This window comes from Pezoporus occidentalis, unplaced genomic scaffold, assembly GCF_034315485.1.
Source record: "Pezoporus occidentalis ecotype Australia unplaced genomic scaffold, CSIRO_AGI_Poc_V1 ctg5, whole genome shotgun sequence".
Classification (NCBI taxonomy): domain Eukaryota; kingdom Metazoa; phylum Chordata; class Aves; order Psittaciformes; family Psittacidae; genus Pezoporus; species Pezoporus occidentalis.
In genome coordinates this window covers 245534-261038 of record NW_026915835.1, presented here as the reverse complement: position 1 = coordinate 261038, position 15505 = coordinate 245534, and the positions used below count along the sequence as shown (strand labels likewise).

At 39.4% G+C, this 15505-nt stretch overlaps 1 protein-coding gene across 8 annotated transcripts in view; it reads right to left on the bottom strand.

Moving 5' to 3' along the window:
* The window catches only part of ENOX1 (ecto-NOX disulfide-thiol exchanger 1), a 371724-nt gene that overhangs the window by 128335 nt on the left and 227884 nt on the right, over positions 1-15505 (bottom strand). For 7 of the 8 annotated variants that reach the window (XM_062636831.1, XM_062636823.1, XM_062636827.1 and 4 more), the window contains exons 4-5: positions 8749-8883; positions 7768-7905 (exon numbers count right to left, since the gene is read on the bottom strand). In XM_062636831.1, the coding sequence (XP_062492815.1) occupies positions 7768-7905; positions 8749-8758 (148 nt within the window). In that variant the 5' untranslated portion in view covers positions 8759-8883. The remainder of the gene's footprint in view (positions 1-7767; positions 7906-8748; positions 8884-15505) is intronic. The other variant, XM_062636830.1, reaches the window with a different exon arrangement.

Genomic DNA, 15505 nt, shown 5'->3' with positions numbered 1-15505 from the left:
ATTGGTTAAAATGGCCAATTTTCTCTTTCTGTTGAATTCTATCCACAGTAACTCAATTTTCCCAAGAGCAAACTGTATACCACACAACGATTACTCTGGATTTCTTGTGTCAGCCAAGGAACCTGAGATCTTTGGATGGGGATTGATGTGTGAAGGGTAAACACCACAGATAAACTGTGCCCCAGCAGAAACGAGCAGTTAGTATCAAATGGTTCCCAACAGCCTCTTGGCTTACTTTATGTGGTGGGATGCTTATAATTACTCACAAAATTTCTTGTCTAGAACAAACAAATGCATGAAAAATAGTGGGAGTTGAGGCTTTCCAAAGATAAAAGATAGGAAAAGCTTTTGCAAAAATAAAATACTTCCTTATCTTACTTTAACTTTAAATAACAACACACTGAACAGATTATTGGTGGTATAGTTACCAACATCCAGTGATTAAATAACAAAACAAAATTCCAGAACCATCCAAACAATATAGATTCCATCAGAAATTTATTCCAGCATATTGAGAATATTGAGAAGAGTTACACAAATAGTAATCAGCCTGTTTTCCTAAACTGCTAACTGTCCTGGCCAAAAAAATAACAACAGAGAGAGAGAGATATGCCATATTTCAAAAAAAGCCTCCACTTCACATACAATGCAAGCTTTGCACAATACAACACAAGCTTTGCACTTAGTAATTCCCTTTATGCACCCCGTTCACCTCTGAGTCTTGCTTATTCGGGACATTCAGCCCCTCATACCATGTTAAAAGCACTATTTATCTTTAAGCTCCAAGCAGATTTTAATCATTATCTTCATCCTTGGCCTCAATTAAGGTCTAATACAGAGGAGGTACTTGAATGACCCAAGAGGCACACTTAACCCTATCGTGTGTCAAAGGCACTTAAGAGTTTCTGACACGTTTCCTCTGGCTGTCAAATGTATCTCCTTTTTCTGTTATAAGCTAACTGTGTTTGTTCCTAGCACTTTAATGTTCCCTGGTGTGAAGTCTCCTTGAGTAACACTCACATGATAGAAAGTGTGATTAACTCTGCAGGTGCTTTTCAGGTCAATGAAAAAACCTAGTTGTTACACTAATATATAATACTTCAGAGATGTTCCCAGTGGCTCTACATACTGGGATTCCCACAGAACCTATTCTCTTCCACTTTTGCTGCTTTCTTGTGTCTCAGTAATGAAAATACATCATTTTACCTGGGTACAGGCTTGACGTTCATCCTGTAGAGTATGTTTCCCATGTCTTTAATTATTCTGATTGCTCATTCAGGTAATTTAAATGGTAAATCTTTTCCTCTTGACTAAAATGCAGTGTTTCTGTAGTGGAGACTATAAAAATAAAGGAGGAAGGAACTAGAATAAAATTAGGAAAATTATATCATTTTCTTCCGAATATGCCTTGTTACATTTCTCTAGCTCCACAGGCTGGCTTGTCAACAAAACACCATGTATAAAACAGGTTGGGAAGCTGTAACAGCTGAGAAGATGCCTTTTTGAAGATACCTTGTAACTTCAAGGGGTTTGCAAAACCTATAGAAAGCTGCAGATTTTATTAAGACTTTTCATAGCCTCTTTTACTACCAGATGTCATGACTGCGCAGCATTCAGAACAAGAGTAAACACTCCGTATGCTACTGTGCCACTGGCCTGATGAACTCTGCCAACAGCTACTTGTGATCTGCACCTTACAGGGAGAGAGGAACAAGAATGTGTGGCGTGCCTTCACCAGCTGCCTATGCATTTCAAAGCTTGTATCTGGAATGTGCTAAATTTTAGTCACAAATTATGGATGCTGAAGAATTTTTTTCCTTTAAAAACTGACTACTGGTCATAATACAAGTGTCTCACTTTAAAACTTTTCAGTGGAAAGACCCTGCAACCAATTAGCAGGAGGTCAGTATTAATTACAGAAAAGGAAGCTGTGTTTTGTTAGGCATGTCTTGGACAATTCAAGTTATGTGCACATTGGCACATTGGTTCAGTGGCTAAGCAATGAAGTGTAGAAAAAGGAAGCTTTAACAGGTAATGGGATAGCATGGGTAAAATGAAATGAGACTGCCAGATGGCTATCAGTGGCTCCAAGCCTCCAGTAATGGAGAGGGCACAGAAGAAGTATACATGTGAGAGTTAGCAGAGTCTTCTAGCCAGCTGACTTAAAGACTTCAGCACTGCTTATTGCACAGTCTTTTTCTGTTGGGGGGGGGGGGGGGGTGTGTGTGGGGTGTGGGGGTGAACTGCTGAATATAATCAAATATACCTTGATTTCCTGGTTTATTTGATTTTTTCTTCATTAACGTTACAAAAATGGTACACAACAAGAACAATGAGGGATATGTTTACAATTTGGTCAGCGTATGATTGTCTGCCGTGAGCAATAATTCATAAAGCATGCCTCATCTATTTTATAGTAAAAAAACACTGAAGATTAAAGGACTTCTGCATAGCCAAGGCTGAATGGTGAGAGAATTCTTAAGTTTCAGCACACCCTTGATTTTTCTTAAACGATTCCTAGGTCTTCTCCTCTGTGTAGGAATCAGTGACATCTTGAGATACTGGAGTAAGAGTTTTCTCCCTGATACACCCATCACATGGAAAAAAAGCTTGAGACTAACTGAAATCTGAATCTAATGATTGCTTTTATTTACAGTATTCATTCTGAAGAAAGAAAGAGTTTGAATACTACATCTCCAAATATGTGGAGGTCTTGAGCTAATAAACTTCTGGAAGGGATATTTAACCTTGTGTCTTGGGATTTAGGAGTCTCTAGATGGAAATTTCCCCCCTTTTTTTTTCTACTCTCAGTAAGTGTGGGGATTCAGAATTGCAACACTTACTGTTGCAGGGGCTGCTTCCTGAAGTGAAGTTTTGCTGAGTTATGACTTAGGAAATACAACCTCTAGTCTGGGGAACCCTATTCTATATATTAATGATCAAGAGGAAAGCCCATCAGAGGGGGAAGCACTTCAGCACTGATTTGCCTTGTACAACTCTTCCTCAGAAGTATCTGATACTCAACACTGCCAAAAGCACAGTCCTGAGTGAGGTGACTTGATTGGAACTGACAGCTCCTATGTTCCACTGAAATCAGGTCAAAAGACAAGTGTGTGGGGAAAGCAAAGACAAATGGAAAAAAACAGAAAGTTTGATGTAAGTGTCTAATATTTCACAGCCTCCAGTGTTTAAGAAATACATGCTTGAGGTCATAAAAATGGTTTTGCCTTTTTTTATACTTTTTGGTAAGCAAGATGCTAGGCTTCAAACCTTCCCAGTTTCTGATTTGACTAGGATTTTGTACAACTGGTTGAAGTCTAACTTCAGCAGAAACAAGACTAGGGGCCACTGAAAATTTTAATGTCCTGAGGCTGAGGCCTGTTGTCCAGACTCCCATGGAAAAGTATGCCTTGATAACGGTCCTGTAAATAAGTAGAAGTCATGAGTTTTCAGGCATATCTTTGACATCTAAGCAGATCTATAACTTTAACGGATGTCTGCCCTTGTGGTTTGTTATTTTTCCCTTTAAGAGCACAAGTATGCATCACTGGGTACGAGATTAACTAAGTCTGAAAGAATTACCACTTATGTACCACTCTTCATGTTCATTTGTACTGGGGAACTTTTGACATATACCATTTTTGACTAACAAATGTTTAGGTCATCTAAGTCATGGAGGAAACTACCTCAAGATTGCTTCATGGTTTTTAGGGCAATGGTTCATTAGTGAAATAAGAAATAAACCGAACCAGGGACATAAATAACTTTCCTGGCAGGATTTCTTCCTTTAGAAGGCAGGTGACCTGTTGCCATTTGCTGAAAAAAATGAAAGTGTGAGAACACTAAATTCAGAAATGCCAAAATTGCATTTAAAAAGTACCAATGCAAAAGCAAAATAAAACATTCTTAGTTGGCCTGAGGTCACCGAGTTTTTCTGCTAGTCCTAAAATGCAACAAAACAGATATTCTCCAACCTTTCCAGCGTTATTTTTAAATTTGGACTGAGATCAACCATGAGAAAATTCAGCCCAAAGGGCAATTTTGGGGAAAAAATTATAAAAATTATAATCTGTTGCAAGCTGAGGTTTCGAATGAAAATGCTTTTCAGCCATAACTATTTCACATCAATCTTTAACACTTTAACTATTGCATTATTAAAGTACAGTTTACTGTATGAATTATGTATATATAATGTATAAATGAATATATTAGTGTATATGTTATGCAGTAACCAAATATTATGGAAAAAGGTAAGCTTTATAAATAATAGTAAATACAAGCAAAATATATGTAGAAACAGAAGAGATAATATACAACTATTTACAAGAATACATCTTTACAAATTAAAGGCTCTGACATTTGCCCAGATCAAAAATCCAGCTCTACAACACTGGGAGATAAGGAATTAAATAGAGTGCAGATATCTTCTAAACTGGTATTAAAAGGTTAGCAGTGCTTAAAATTGATTAGTTACCAAGACCAGACAGCCTACATCCCAGGCTGTGAGAAGAGCATTGGCCAGATGTTGCAGAAGCTTTAACTGTCATTTTAACAATCTCTCAGGCTAGGCAAGAGCTTCACAGATTGCAAAGTGGGGAGCATAACTGTTACAAAGCAGGCATCCCAGCACGTTACACAACAGCAAAGTTAGCAACAGCTGGCAAAAAAAAAAAACACCAAAAACCTTTAAAAAGACTTAACAGATCGTACGGGCTCTATATCTACAAGAATGAAAACACAGTTTAGGAAATAGGAACTGGTTAGTTTTGTGAAGGAAAAGCTGCGAATGGATAAATCCTTTGGAAACTGAAAGGTCAGAGAACTAAGAGATATGTCAGGATATAGATGAATACCATACACCAAATTTCAGACTATGGCAGGTTATATAAAGATATCCAGGAAAGATCACACTCTCTCCAAGATTAATCTAAAGTACTTACTGCTTTCCTACCTGTCATCAAGGCAGGAAAGAAAGAATAAAATAAGTTTTTAAAGACAGACATGAAGTTAGCATTGGGACATAGATGTGTCATTTTCATCACTGAGAAATGTCACAGATGACAGTAACAAAAGTAATACGTGACTGCTGACAAAGATGAGTTCATTACTAAGATTAATAGCAAAAAAGTGAAAGAAAGAAAGGGCTAAGGACTAGGTATTTGGTCAGACATAGTGATGAAAACACTCACTGAATGCAGATACAGTAAATATATTATAGCAAAGAAGTCTGTCTTTTCATGGTACGTTGTGGTTTTGCCACTATGGATTTGCCATGAAGAAAATGTGTCAAAAACACATGAATCACGAGGAAACATAATGATGTGTCAAAGCACCTATTTACTTTGAAAATACAAAAGTCTCAAACAAAGGAAAGCAAAAGGAAAGAAAAGAAGTTCTGCACCCATAGAGAAATCAGACAGCACTTCAGTAATTAATATTTATTACTTATGGCACCTTTCATACATAGAAAATGCTGAACAAATACAAACTGACTTGTACAACACTCCTACCATACGTGATACACATACTTATGGAAGTTACAGTAGGGAGCTGGCAATGAAATAAATTCCTGGAGATCATCCCTTGTGGGGAAAAGCACTGCACATGAGATGAGGTTGCCATGTAGGGATTGCATAGCACACCTGAGGACATGATTTACATGGAAACTGGAGAGACAGAGGAAGAGAGAAAGTCAAAAAGCTGGGTAAACCTCCAGGGCATATGCAATCGAGATGCTTTTAAATGAAAGCAGCAGAAGCTGATTTTGACTGATGTGGCTATTTTCAGGTTTGGAGGTAATCGCATTCAGGTTGAGTGAAACACCTGCAGGCAAAGGCTCACCAGAAAAAGGAAATAGCTTTCTCACCACCAGCACTTAGAACCATAAAACATCCTGAGCTGGAAAGGACCCACAACAATCATGAAGTCCAAATCTGACTCCACACAGGACAACCTAAAAGTTAAACCATATAGCAAAGAGCACTGTCCAAAAGCTTTTTGAACACCAACACACAATGACCTAAGGAGTGTGTTCCAGTGCCTGGCCACCCTCACATTGAAGAACTTTTTCTTCATAACCAATCTGAACATTCTCTGTCAAAGGATTAAGCTATTCCTTCACATTGTATCATTGAACACCAAAGAGAAGAGATCAGCACTGCTCTTTCCACACACTCCCATGAGGAAGTTGCAGACAGCAATGAGGTCTCCTCTCAGCCTCCTTTTCTCAGCTTTTCTCAGCATGACCTCTTAAGCCTTGTTCTCTACTCCTTTCACCACCATTTCTGTCTCCTTTTGAGCTTCCCATAAACCAAAAACACCAGACCCCTTTCTGCTGGGCTGCACTCCAGCCTCTTTTACCCCCAGTCCACACGTACATCCAGGAATACACCAGAATTTGGCATTTGTCCTAGTTAAACATTATATGGTTGGTGACTGCCCACGGCTCTACTCTATTCAGATCTCTACAGTAGACCTCTCTACCTTCAAGGTAATCAACTGCTCCTCCTAATTTAGTATCATCAACAAACTTAGTGTGGACTCAACTCCTGCATCCAGGTAATTGATAAAAACACTGAACAGAACTGGTGCCTGAGGATTGTGTGGCTTTGCTTGTTTCTTTTAATCAGAAGTGTGGGGTTAAAGCCAGAGACTAAGAATCAGTTCACAGCCTCCACCAGCTAAACTCTCTGTTTGAGACTGATTCATTATAAATGAGCTTTCTTGCAGCTTAGTTTACCCGCCTGTAAAACAGGTAATTCAGAGCCAGATCATCAGCTGTGATCTGGCACAGCTCCGCTCAGTTCCCAGTGTCAGAAGGGGATATATTTGGCCAAAATTAAGTGTCACACATCCCTGGTGAGGCAGGCAGAGTGATTTACATCATGACCTGCCTCGCTGCATCCATGACTACATAGACGGGCACAGACATGCCAGGATGCTGCTCTGATCCATGAGTTGCACAGCTCTTCTTAAGCTGAAGTGGCAATGCAGCTTCCAGAGGAGATCTGTCATAGGCTTGGCATGTGGTTTGTGTCTGTAGGGCACCCACCCATATAAAAGTATTTTTTCTTTACCTCACAGGAGGAATGAAGGTTTATTAATCCCAACTTACGGGCCTTTGCTGTTGACTGATATGTCCAGGCTTGTCTGTGAAACACTGCTGGTTTCAAAATGTTTTTATTGTCGTTAGAATAACACTTTCCCCAACTATGTTTGGGAAGTGAAATAACAAAATCAAACAAAAGCAACCTCTTCAAATTCAATTTATGGGTCAGGCAGAAAGTAAATAAGCACACACCTGAATAGGCAAGCTTCACCTCACTAATATCAACCAAGCATATGAATTGAACGGGCTTTGTGGTTTTCTGCCCACTTAACATAAATTCAAAATCTTTCTCCAGTCAAGAGTTCCCAGCCCAGGGTATTCCTTGGCAGAACCTCAAGACATTCTGCTTGAACAGAGAAACAGAAACAAATGCTTCCCTTACGTAACCTCCCTTCTGATCTTGACCCACCATAAGGATCAATGGTTTAGTTGTTTAATTTCCCCAAGGAGTTTTGGCTTTTCCGCAAGGTTAAAATATAATATGGATTATATACCTACTATAATAAGAGACTAATACATGGTATGCAATATTAATCACAGGTGATGTTTTCAGAATATAAAAAATATAATAACCTCAGAAATCATTCCATATATTTTTAAAAGGACTCAAAGAATTCATAGATGGTACAAGAAATCTCTTTAAAAAAGAAAAATCTTACCTGTCACGAGCTGCTGTCCAGCTAGTCCTACTGGAACCATCCCTAGGTTATTCATAGCTGTAGCCCAAGCTGTCGGATCAGTGACTGACATGTTAAGTTGTGTGGTATCTATAGCTATACTTCCTAAACCATCAGCTGCTGCAAGAAAAGCAGCACACTGTAAGTAGAAAAGTCAACATGTCAGAATCTTTAACCAAAACCTTAACTGAAAATGAGATATCAAAACCACTGCTTATTTTGTTTTTTTTTTTTCTTAATTATGATTCACCTTTTAGACCACTAATAATAGTGCTTGCTATTGTATAGCAAAACATAAAGACACTGGAAACATTCAAAAGACACAAAATGAAACAAGAGTGATTTGGGCTGGTTATATAGAAAACTTTTTCACCATGAGGACAGTCAAGTAGTGGAACAGGCTGTGCAGTTGCCACCTCTGGCAGCTTCCTAGACTCAACTTGATAAAGCTGTAAGCAACTGGCTTGGCCCTATGGCTGGCCTTGCTTTGAGCAGGAGGTTGGACGGGAGAGCTTCTGATGCCCAACCGGAATGAATTGCCCTGAAACCCTCTGATACAATTTAGTTGTATATAATCTGTGACAACTTGCCAGAAACCTGTCAGGAGAATCCAAGAAAAGAGTTTCCCCTGGTTACACCATTTTCCTAAAGGTGTGTTGTTTTGTAAAATATTTAAGAATACATTAGCCCATAACTAAAAAAAGGTCAAACCATATCTATTCACTGTGGGAAATATCAAGGTTTTTTGTCTAAAACCAAAAGAGAATTATGAATATGGCATGGATTTCCCTGGGTTATACAAGGAAGAGTGGGTTGAATAGCTAAGAAATGGTATTTTTCCAATACTGAATCCCCAAACTCAAGGTGTGATCACACATTCTTGTTTCACCCCTCCCCACTCACAGCTGAAATCGGCTCTTTCCAGATATTTTCTTATGGCCTTTGAAGACCTGAGATATTTACCAGCAGCCATTGCTTTTCCCCAGTTCCTTTTGCTCCTGTTAGACTTCTTCAGCTAGGAATAATTAACTACTGTATTAGCAGCATCTTGATTTGGGATATCACTGAACGCAGGGCCCACACACAGCTCATTAGGCTCTGAAAGAGAAAAGATGAAATCAGCTATCAAGTGCTTCAGTCAGAACACAGTTGCAAAAAAACAGACCACTTTCAGAATCATAAAATCATAGAATGGTTTGAGTTGGAAGAAACCTTAAGGATCACCTAGTTGCATGTATCATACAAAACTCCCCTCTGTCCACTTAAAGCATCTCTTTTCCTGTCACTACTAAATGCTCTTGTAAAAAGTCCCTCTCCAGATTTCTTGTAGGCCTTTTTTAGGCACTGGAAGCTGCTCTAAGGTCTCCCCAGAGACTTCTCTTCACCAGGCTGAACAAGCCCAGCTCAGCTTCTTTCCACCAAAGAGGTGCTCCAGCCCTCTGATCATCTTCGTGGCCTTCTCTGGACTCGTACCAACAGGTCCACGTCCTTCTTATGTTGGGGGTGCATCAGAGCTGAATGCAGCACTGCAGGTGGGGTCTCATGAGAGCAAAGGGGGAGAATCCCTCCCCCTTTGCTCTCATGTGTGTGCTGGTCACACTCCTTTGGATTCAGCCCAGGATACGTTTGGCTTTCGGGACCATGTTGTACTTTTCTTGTCAAGCAACACCGCTTCTGCCCACTCCCTCTGGATCACCTGCCCCAGCCTCCTTGTATGCATTTAGTGACTGCTGTAAAGGTGTTTCAGAGAGTGCTCTACTTTGCCTGCTGAACAAAGAGTGCCATGTATGAACCTGTCAGATTGTTGAAAAGCCCTTCACAAATCAGGTCTTATCAGGAGCCACACAGCCTCCTTGGCTTGAAGGCCTCAGCTGAAAGAACATATTAAGGGATGAATATGGTGGGTTTTTTTCACTGTTCATAACTAACTGATGTTGCAAGTTTCAAGGAAATAGTCTCCTGTTCTGAGATGAATAGGGAAAAAAAAAAATCATTGCAATGACTTACAGAATGGAGCCTGCAGAGACATGGAAAAGTAAGAAAACCTAACAACAAAGCTAAGGAATATGCCTGTTCCTTAAGTAACACTACATCTTTGGCTCACAAAGGTTAGTTAGCTCAAAGCAAAGGTGGAATATTTGCTTCTATCAAAAGCACACTGCTTTCATCAGGTATCTGTCATACCATGAATTTTACATAATGGTAACTTCTTGCTGTTGCTGTTGTTTGTGAAGCTAACAACATCAGCACATCACTGGTCAGAAAGGAGGCTGAATGACTGAATGGGTAAGGGGCATCAGCAAAGGCTGTGAGCTCCCAGAACTCATAGCAGAGGCAGAAAACACTGGGGTTTTGATGACCACAGACACATGCCCATGTTATTATTTGTGCATTAGCTATATGTGACTGGGGGTGAAGGTAGGCTGCATTATTTTTTGGCTGGCCCAGGGATCTCTTTGGTACTAGTGGCCAACAACTGACCATATGGTTACAAGTATCGGGGAGGTCATTAATGCTGTGCAGGCGCACCTCAGTGACTGGTTCAGCCCTAAGATACTTGTGATGTCTTTAATAAGGTACTTGAAAGACCTTAAGAAGTTGCCAACATGCAAGCCCTAAGAATTCATCTTTAGAAAAGACACAATTAACATGATTATACTCTATTTTAGCTTAGCGCCTCCTACACTCTTCTTTTTTTCACGTGATGTGCATAAAAGTACAAGCCAGAAAGTTTTATATTATAATTCCCTGACACTGTACAGATCATTTCATAGGAACATGACCACATCAATAGCTGTGAAAATGAGGGAAGAGTCACGATCAGACACTGCTGTACATTTTTTAGTATGCTGCAATTTTCGAATAACCAGTATGCTAGGTTAAAAAGCATTTTGTTCAAATCTACAGTGGGCTTATTTAAAAGTCAGTATTTATCAACTCTTAATACTGAATTTGCAATTCCAATTCTTATTTGATCTCCACTATTCATTATAAATAACATAAAATAATTTTATCATAAAATTAGCTTTTAAATAACTTCCATAAACACAAAAAAAACATTGAACTAAAGTCCTCTGCAGGGAATGTGACTAACATAAGGCAAGCCATCCAAGATTTATGTCAAGTTTTTAAAAACTGGGTGTCTCCTGTTCATCTCCTTAAACTTGCACTTAGCTCTTTCCACTCAGGCTATAAACTCCTGACCACAAACATCTATTTCAAGGTTAGAGATGGCTGAATTACTCCTTGTCAGTAAGTTATTTCTCACACAGCACAGCCCACCTCGCTCTTTATGAACCATTCCCAAATCAATCTTGATTTACACATATATGCTGAATAGCCCAGATGAGAGTGGTTCACTTCTTCCCATGACCAACAGCCTTGAGGCCTTGATGTAGGAAGGTGTGTCCGAAAGCCAAGAGTGATTAAATGCCTCTTCATAGCTTTCTGTGTGCTACTTGCTTGTCTGCATAATGCATCACCGTGACTACTGGGGAGGAAGGAGGTGCTACCCTGTGGTTTTGGGGTAAAGGCATCTGGATTATTGGAATAAGGTCTAGAAATGGGTCTCAGACTCTCTGCCACTCCCTCTGTCCCCTTGTTTTACTTCCTTGTGAAGTGTGCCCTAGGTGACAAGGTCTGTTGCCAAACTCCACACTGTTTTTCCTCCAAACCCACAGTGCAGTTGTATGAGCTCTGCTAGAAATGGAAACTGGTCCATAAAGAATCAGACACTGAGTTAGGCAAATGCACCTCAGCCTACTGGGAATTAACAGGTGTCTTTTTTTGTGTTTGCCTTTTACCAGGTCATCCACATATTTCACACTTTAATCAATACATGTGGATAATTCATTGAAGTATATCAAAGTCCTTGCAGGGAAGGAAGAACATAACACCATGAGTATGAAATAAAGCAGAATCAGAGGGTTAATTGATGAAACTCCTGTTGTACTATGCCACCAGCTCTGCCCAATATGCCATGAAAATCTTTGCTTGAAACATACTCTCACAGCCCATGCTGGCTTTGCGCACTTTGCCTTCTCTCTGGTCATCAAGTCTACTGTTTTACCAGCAGGACCTGATGCAGTGCAGGCTGGACTAGGGGATAAAAACAAAAAAAGAGGATGTGAGCAGCCTAAAGTGGAATTAGCTGTATCTAACCTAGAACTGCCACAGGCCATCTTGTCAGTGGAAGAGAGCTGAATAGCAAGCATAAATGCACCTATGAACACTGAATAATTTGCAGTAAGCTGTAGGAAGAACTAATGGTACAGCCTGTAGAAACTAGTTCTCTTAAAAAGAAAAATACTAATTGCGAACATCCCTTCTACTGACAACTTGCTGGTTACATTTACACAGAGCAACATAATACAGTTAAAGTAATCTCACAGGCAGGCATTTCACACCTGATTTAGACTCAAACATTAGCTTTTGTTTAAAAACTTTTGAACACTCAGATGGGGAAGGTTTCATTAATGCTTAAGGTAAAACCAGCTTTGGGCAAATTTCAGCAATTCTCTGTATAGCACAGACACCACTATTATACCCTTCATGACACTGGAAACAAAACAAGCCAGCGAAACAAATAAACTCACTCACTATAAAAACCAAAGTGCTGTGTTTGATGAGAAATACATCTACTAGCAAAGATTCCTTTTCTTAAAAATAAAAGAAATTACTGTGATACTGGTTAAACAGGCAAGAAAGTGTAAGTTTATGCAGAGATCTTGTGTGTCCTGAGCAGACATTAATCAACACCATTTCACTGACATCACACCTTTAGAAAGCATTCCTGATTTATTAGGTACTCCTCCAGGCATTAATGACCTGAAGGTATATGTAAAAGAAATCCGTGTTTATAAACACTTGTGCATGGTAGTAGCTTTACTCCAGGGGAGTAACTTCAGAAGCAAATAAAGCCATAAGCCTGATTTACAGGAAAAAATGTGTAAAGTCTTCTGGGTACTGCAATTCCTTGAAGTTTGGGAGAAGCTGGGATGTTAATACAAACTTCCTTATTTGAGAGCTTCTGATTAGCAAAATTTCAGTGCCAAACTCTTTGCAAAACGATTCCATGTAACGCTTTTAGTGGTCTCTCTTTTTGCAGACATAATGCAAGTACCAGCCCTCGAATGGCAGATTGTGGGAGACATTTAGACTTTCCTCAGACAGGTTGTCAGGAAGATAAAGCACTCTCAAGTCCATACCAATGAGCACTTCTCAGTCAGCAGTCACAGCAGATTGTACTTAGTACACATATTTTATACCAGGCAATTAAATGCAGTTACCCAAATGACTTCAGAAGTTGGTTATATATTGTGCATCAATTATCACAGGCAATGAATGCCATGAGACAAAGAAATTAACACAACATAAAACTAATTCAATAACATAACAGATTGCTAAGTTAAAATCCTACCCTTTAGATATCCGTAACACCACAGACAATGAATCATGACATGGAGCGAAGCTGATTAAACAAACCACTGTAACGAGTCTCTGTGGAGGGCCCTGATCAGCAGCCAGCCCCACAATGCAAAGAGGAGGTTCTCCACCCAACTTTGACACTGACCTGCTGGGTGACCTTCAGTCATTTCACCTCATTGTCTAATTTTAGTGATCACTAAATCCTTCAAGGAGAAGACTGATGCCACCGATCTTATAAAACCTGGGACTACAAGTTGCAAACACGTTAAATGTTGACTGTTCTTGAGACAACACAGATGGGAAGGAGCGATGTGGTATCTTTTGAACTGTAACGTTTAGGTGAATTTTCCAGTTCTTGAAAGAATGGCATGTGCAAACTGTCACTGTGCCCTATGATTCATAGGGCACCGGTCATTAGGTTGGTCACACTCCAACTGACCTGCCAAAGTACAGGTCATTTACCAGGGTAGCTCCAGCTGTCTCCTAAAATACATCAAGCATTTTGTACTGGTTCTTCCCAGTGTCCTACAGACAGGATTTCCAGTAAAGAAGAAAAAAAAGAAAGGATAGATAAGGACTTGCTGTCAGTCACTATCCACTTCTTCTGACCATCTTATGATAAAGAACAGAACTGGGAGCAGCTACAAAGAACAAGATACTTTTGTGCCGTAGCCATTCTACCTGGAACCCATGAGAAAAATGGAACACCTCCAATGTGACTCTGAAGATGGCTTTTATCAATTATATTTCATGTGCAGTATATCTTAATTTCAAGAAGAGGCATTGTCTCATTTTTGCATGACCAGTGGTACGTTAACACCTAGAAAAACTCACCTAAATTCTGAAATTCAAAAAACATTGAAGGAAAACAGACATTTTCTCACAACAATTTGCAAAATGACATTTACTAAATAAATAAAAAAGAATTATGAGGCACCAGACCATTCTTTTTAGAGTTACTTATTTTCTGTGATGGGATCCTAACTTAGGTACCTACTGCATGCTTCAGCCCTCTACAGCTCTACTGAACAGAGGCCAGTTGCTTTCCAGGGCCTCCAAGGAGTCACCCTGTTTATCTGGTTTTGTCTGTCACATGTTCCTTTTACAAGAGGCCTTTTAAAGCAAATATTGTCTGCAGCAACTGGCACAGTCCTTAACACCTGTATGAGGCAGAAGCTAGTGAAAATAAGCAGGGTCCTACTCTTTGAGCCTCTGGGTATGTGTACACTTACGTGATCTTCGGATTTTTTTGTCTTATGAATGAATTATAACACCTTGGCTCACTCAAGACTATGCCATTAAAAAACTGTTTTCTTATAAACTCATAAAACATGCTGCAGCATTAAGAGATTTCACTTTTCACTGTGTACACTGAATATGTAGGTTTTTGCACAGTTGCAAAGTACCCTTTCCACCAATTTTCACTAAAAAACAGTTGATGCATAAATCATGGCCATACTGACAGGACTAAGAAAACTTTGAGAAGAATCACAATATATTTACAGTTCTCCCCTAAATTTAACAAAACCAATTTACACAAAACACATTTTCTGGAAGAACTGCTCATTTGAGATGCTGCATTACTTAAATCCTCTGCCCCCAGCACTTCTTGACGGTAACACACAGTACACACAAAGGCCAGATTTCCCTTGGAAAGCAGAACACTGGAAGATTTCAACAATAAGAAAAAAATAAAACAAAGGTCTTCAAGATAAACGGGTGTTCTCTTACGGTGCTCCTTGAAAGGTCACCTACTCATATTTCATGCTAAATCCCTAACTTTACTGGCATCTCAGAGCAAACACTTAACAGGTTACAAATGCGCTTTTTCTTTTGTGTGTACTTTAGCAGCTGCAGTCTGAATATGCTGAAGTCTATAAATAACAGAATCTGGAGGCACATTAAGGAAAGCATTATAGATGTCCAGCTTAGTTACTGAAAAAGCATATGCGGTTCCAAAATCATCTGGAAGAGGAAAAATAAAAAAAGAAAAAGCAACTTTTCAGGCTAGCAAGGCAGCACAGTCTTGATAAAAACAGGTCTGATTATTCCTTGAACACAAAATGTTGTGAATTGATGATTTCATCTATGTTATTCACTCTGCCAAGATGGCTTGTAATTGTGAATCACTTGCTTCCCATTTAAGAGGACAGTGGTTTGCTGACTGAATTAGTCCAATCCTTCCTTTAAGTTTCTTCATTCCAAGAATTTATATTTAACAACAAAAAATTGCTTCTGAAATCTTTTCATTGTCTACAGCAGCATTTTTATGATAGGCCTTTTAACACACTGT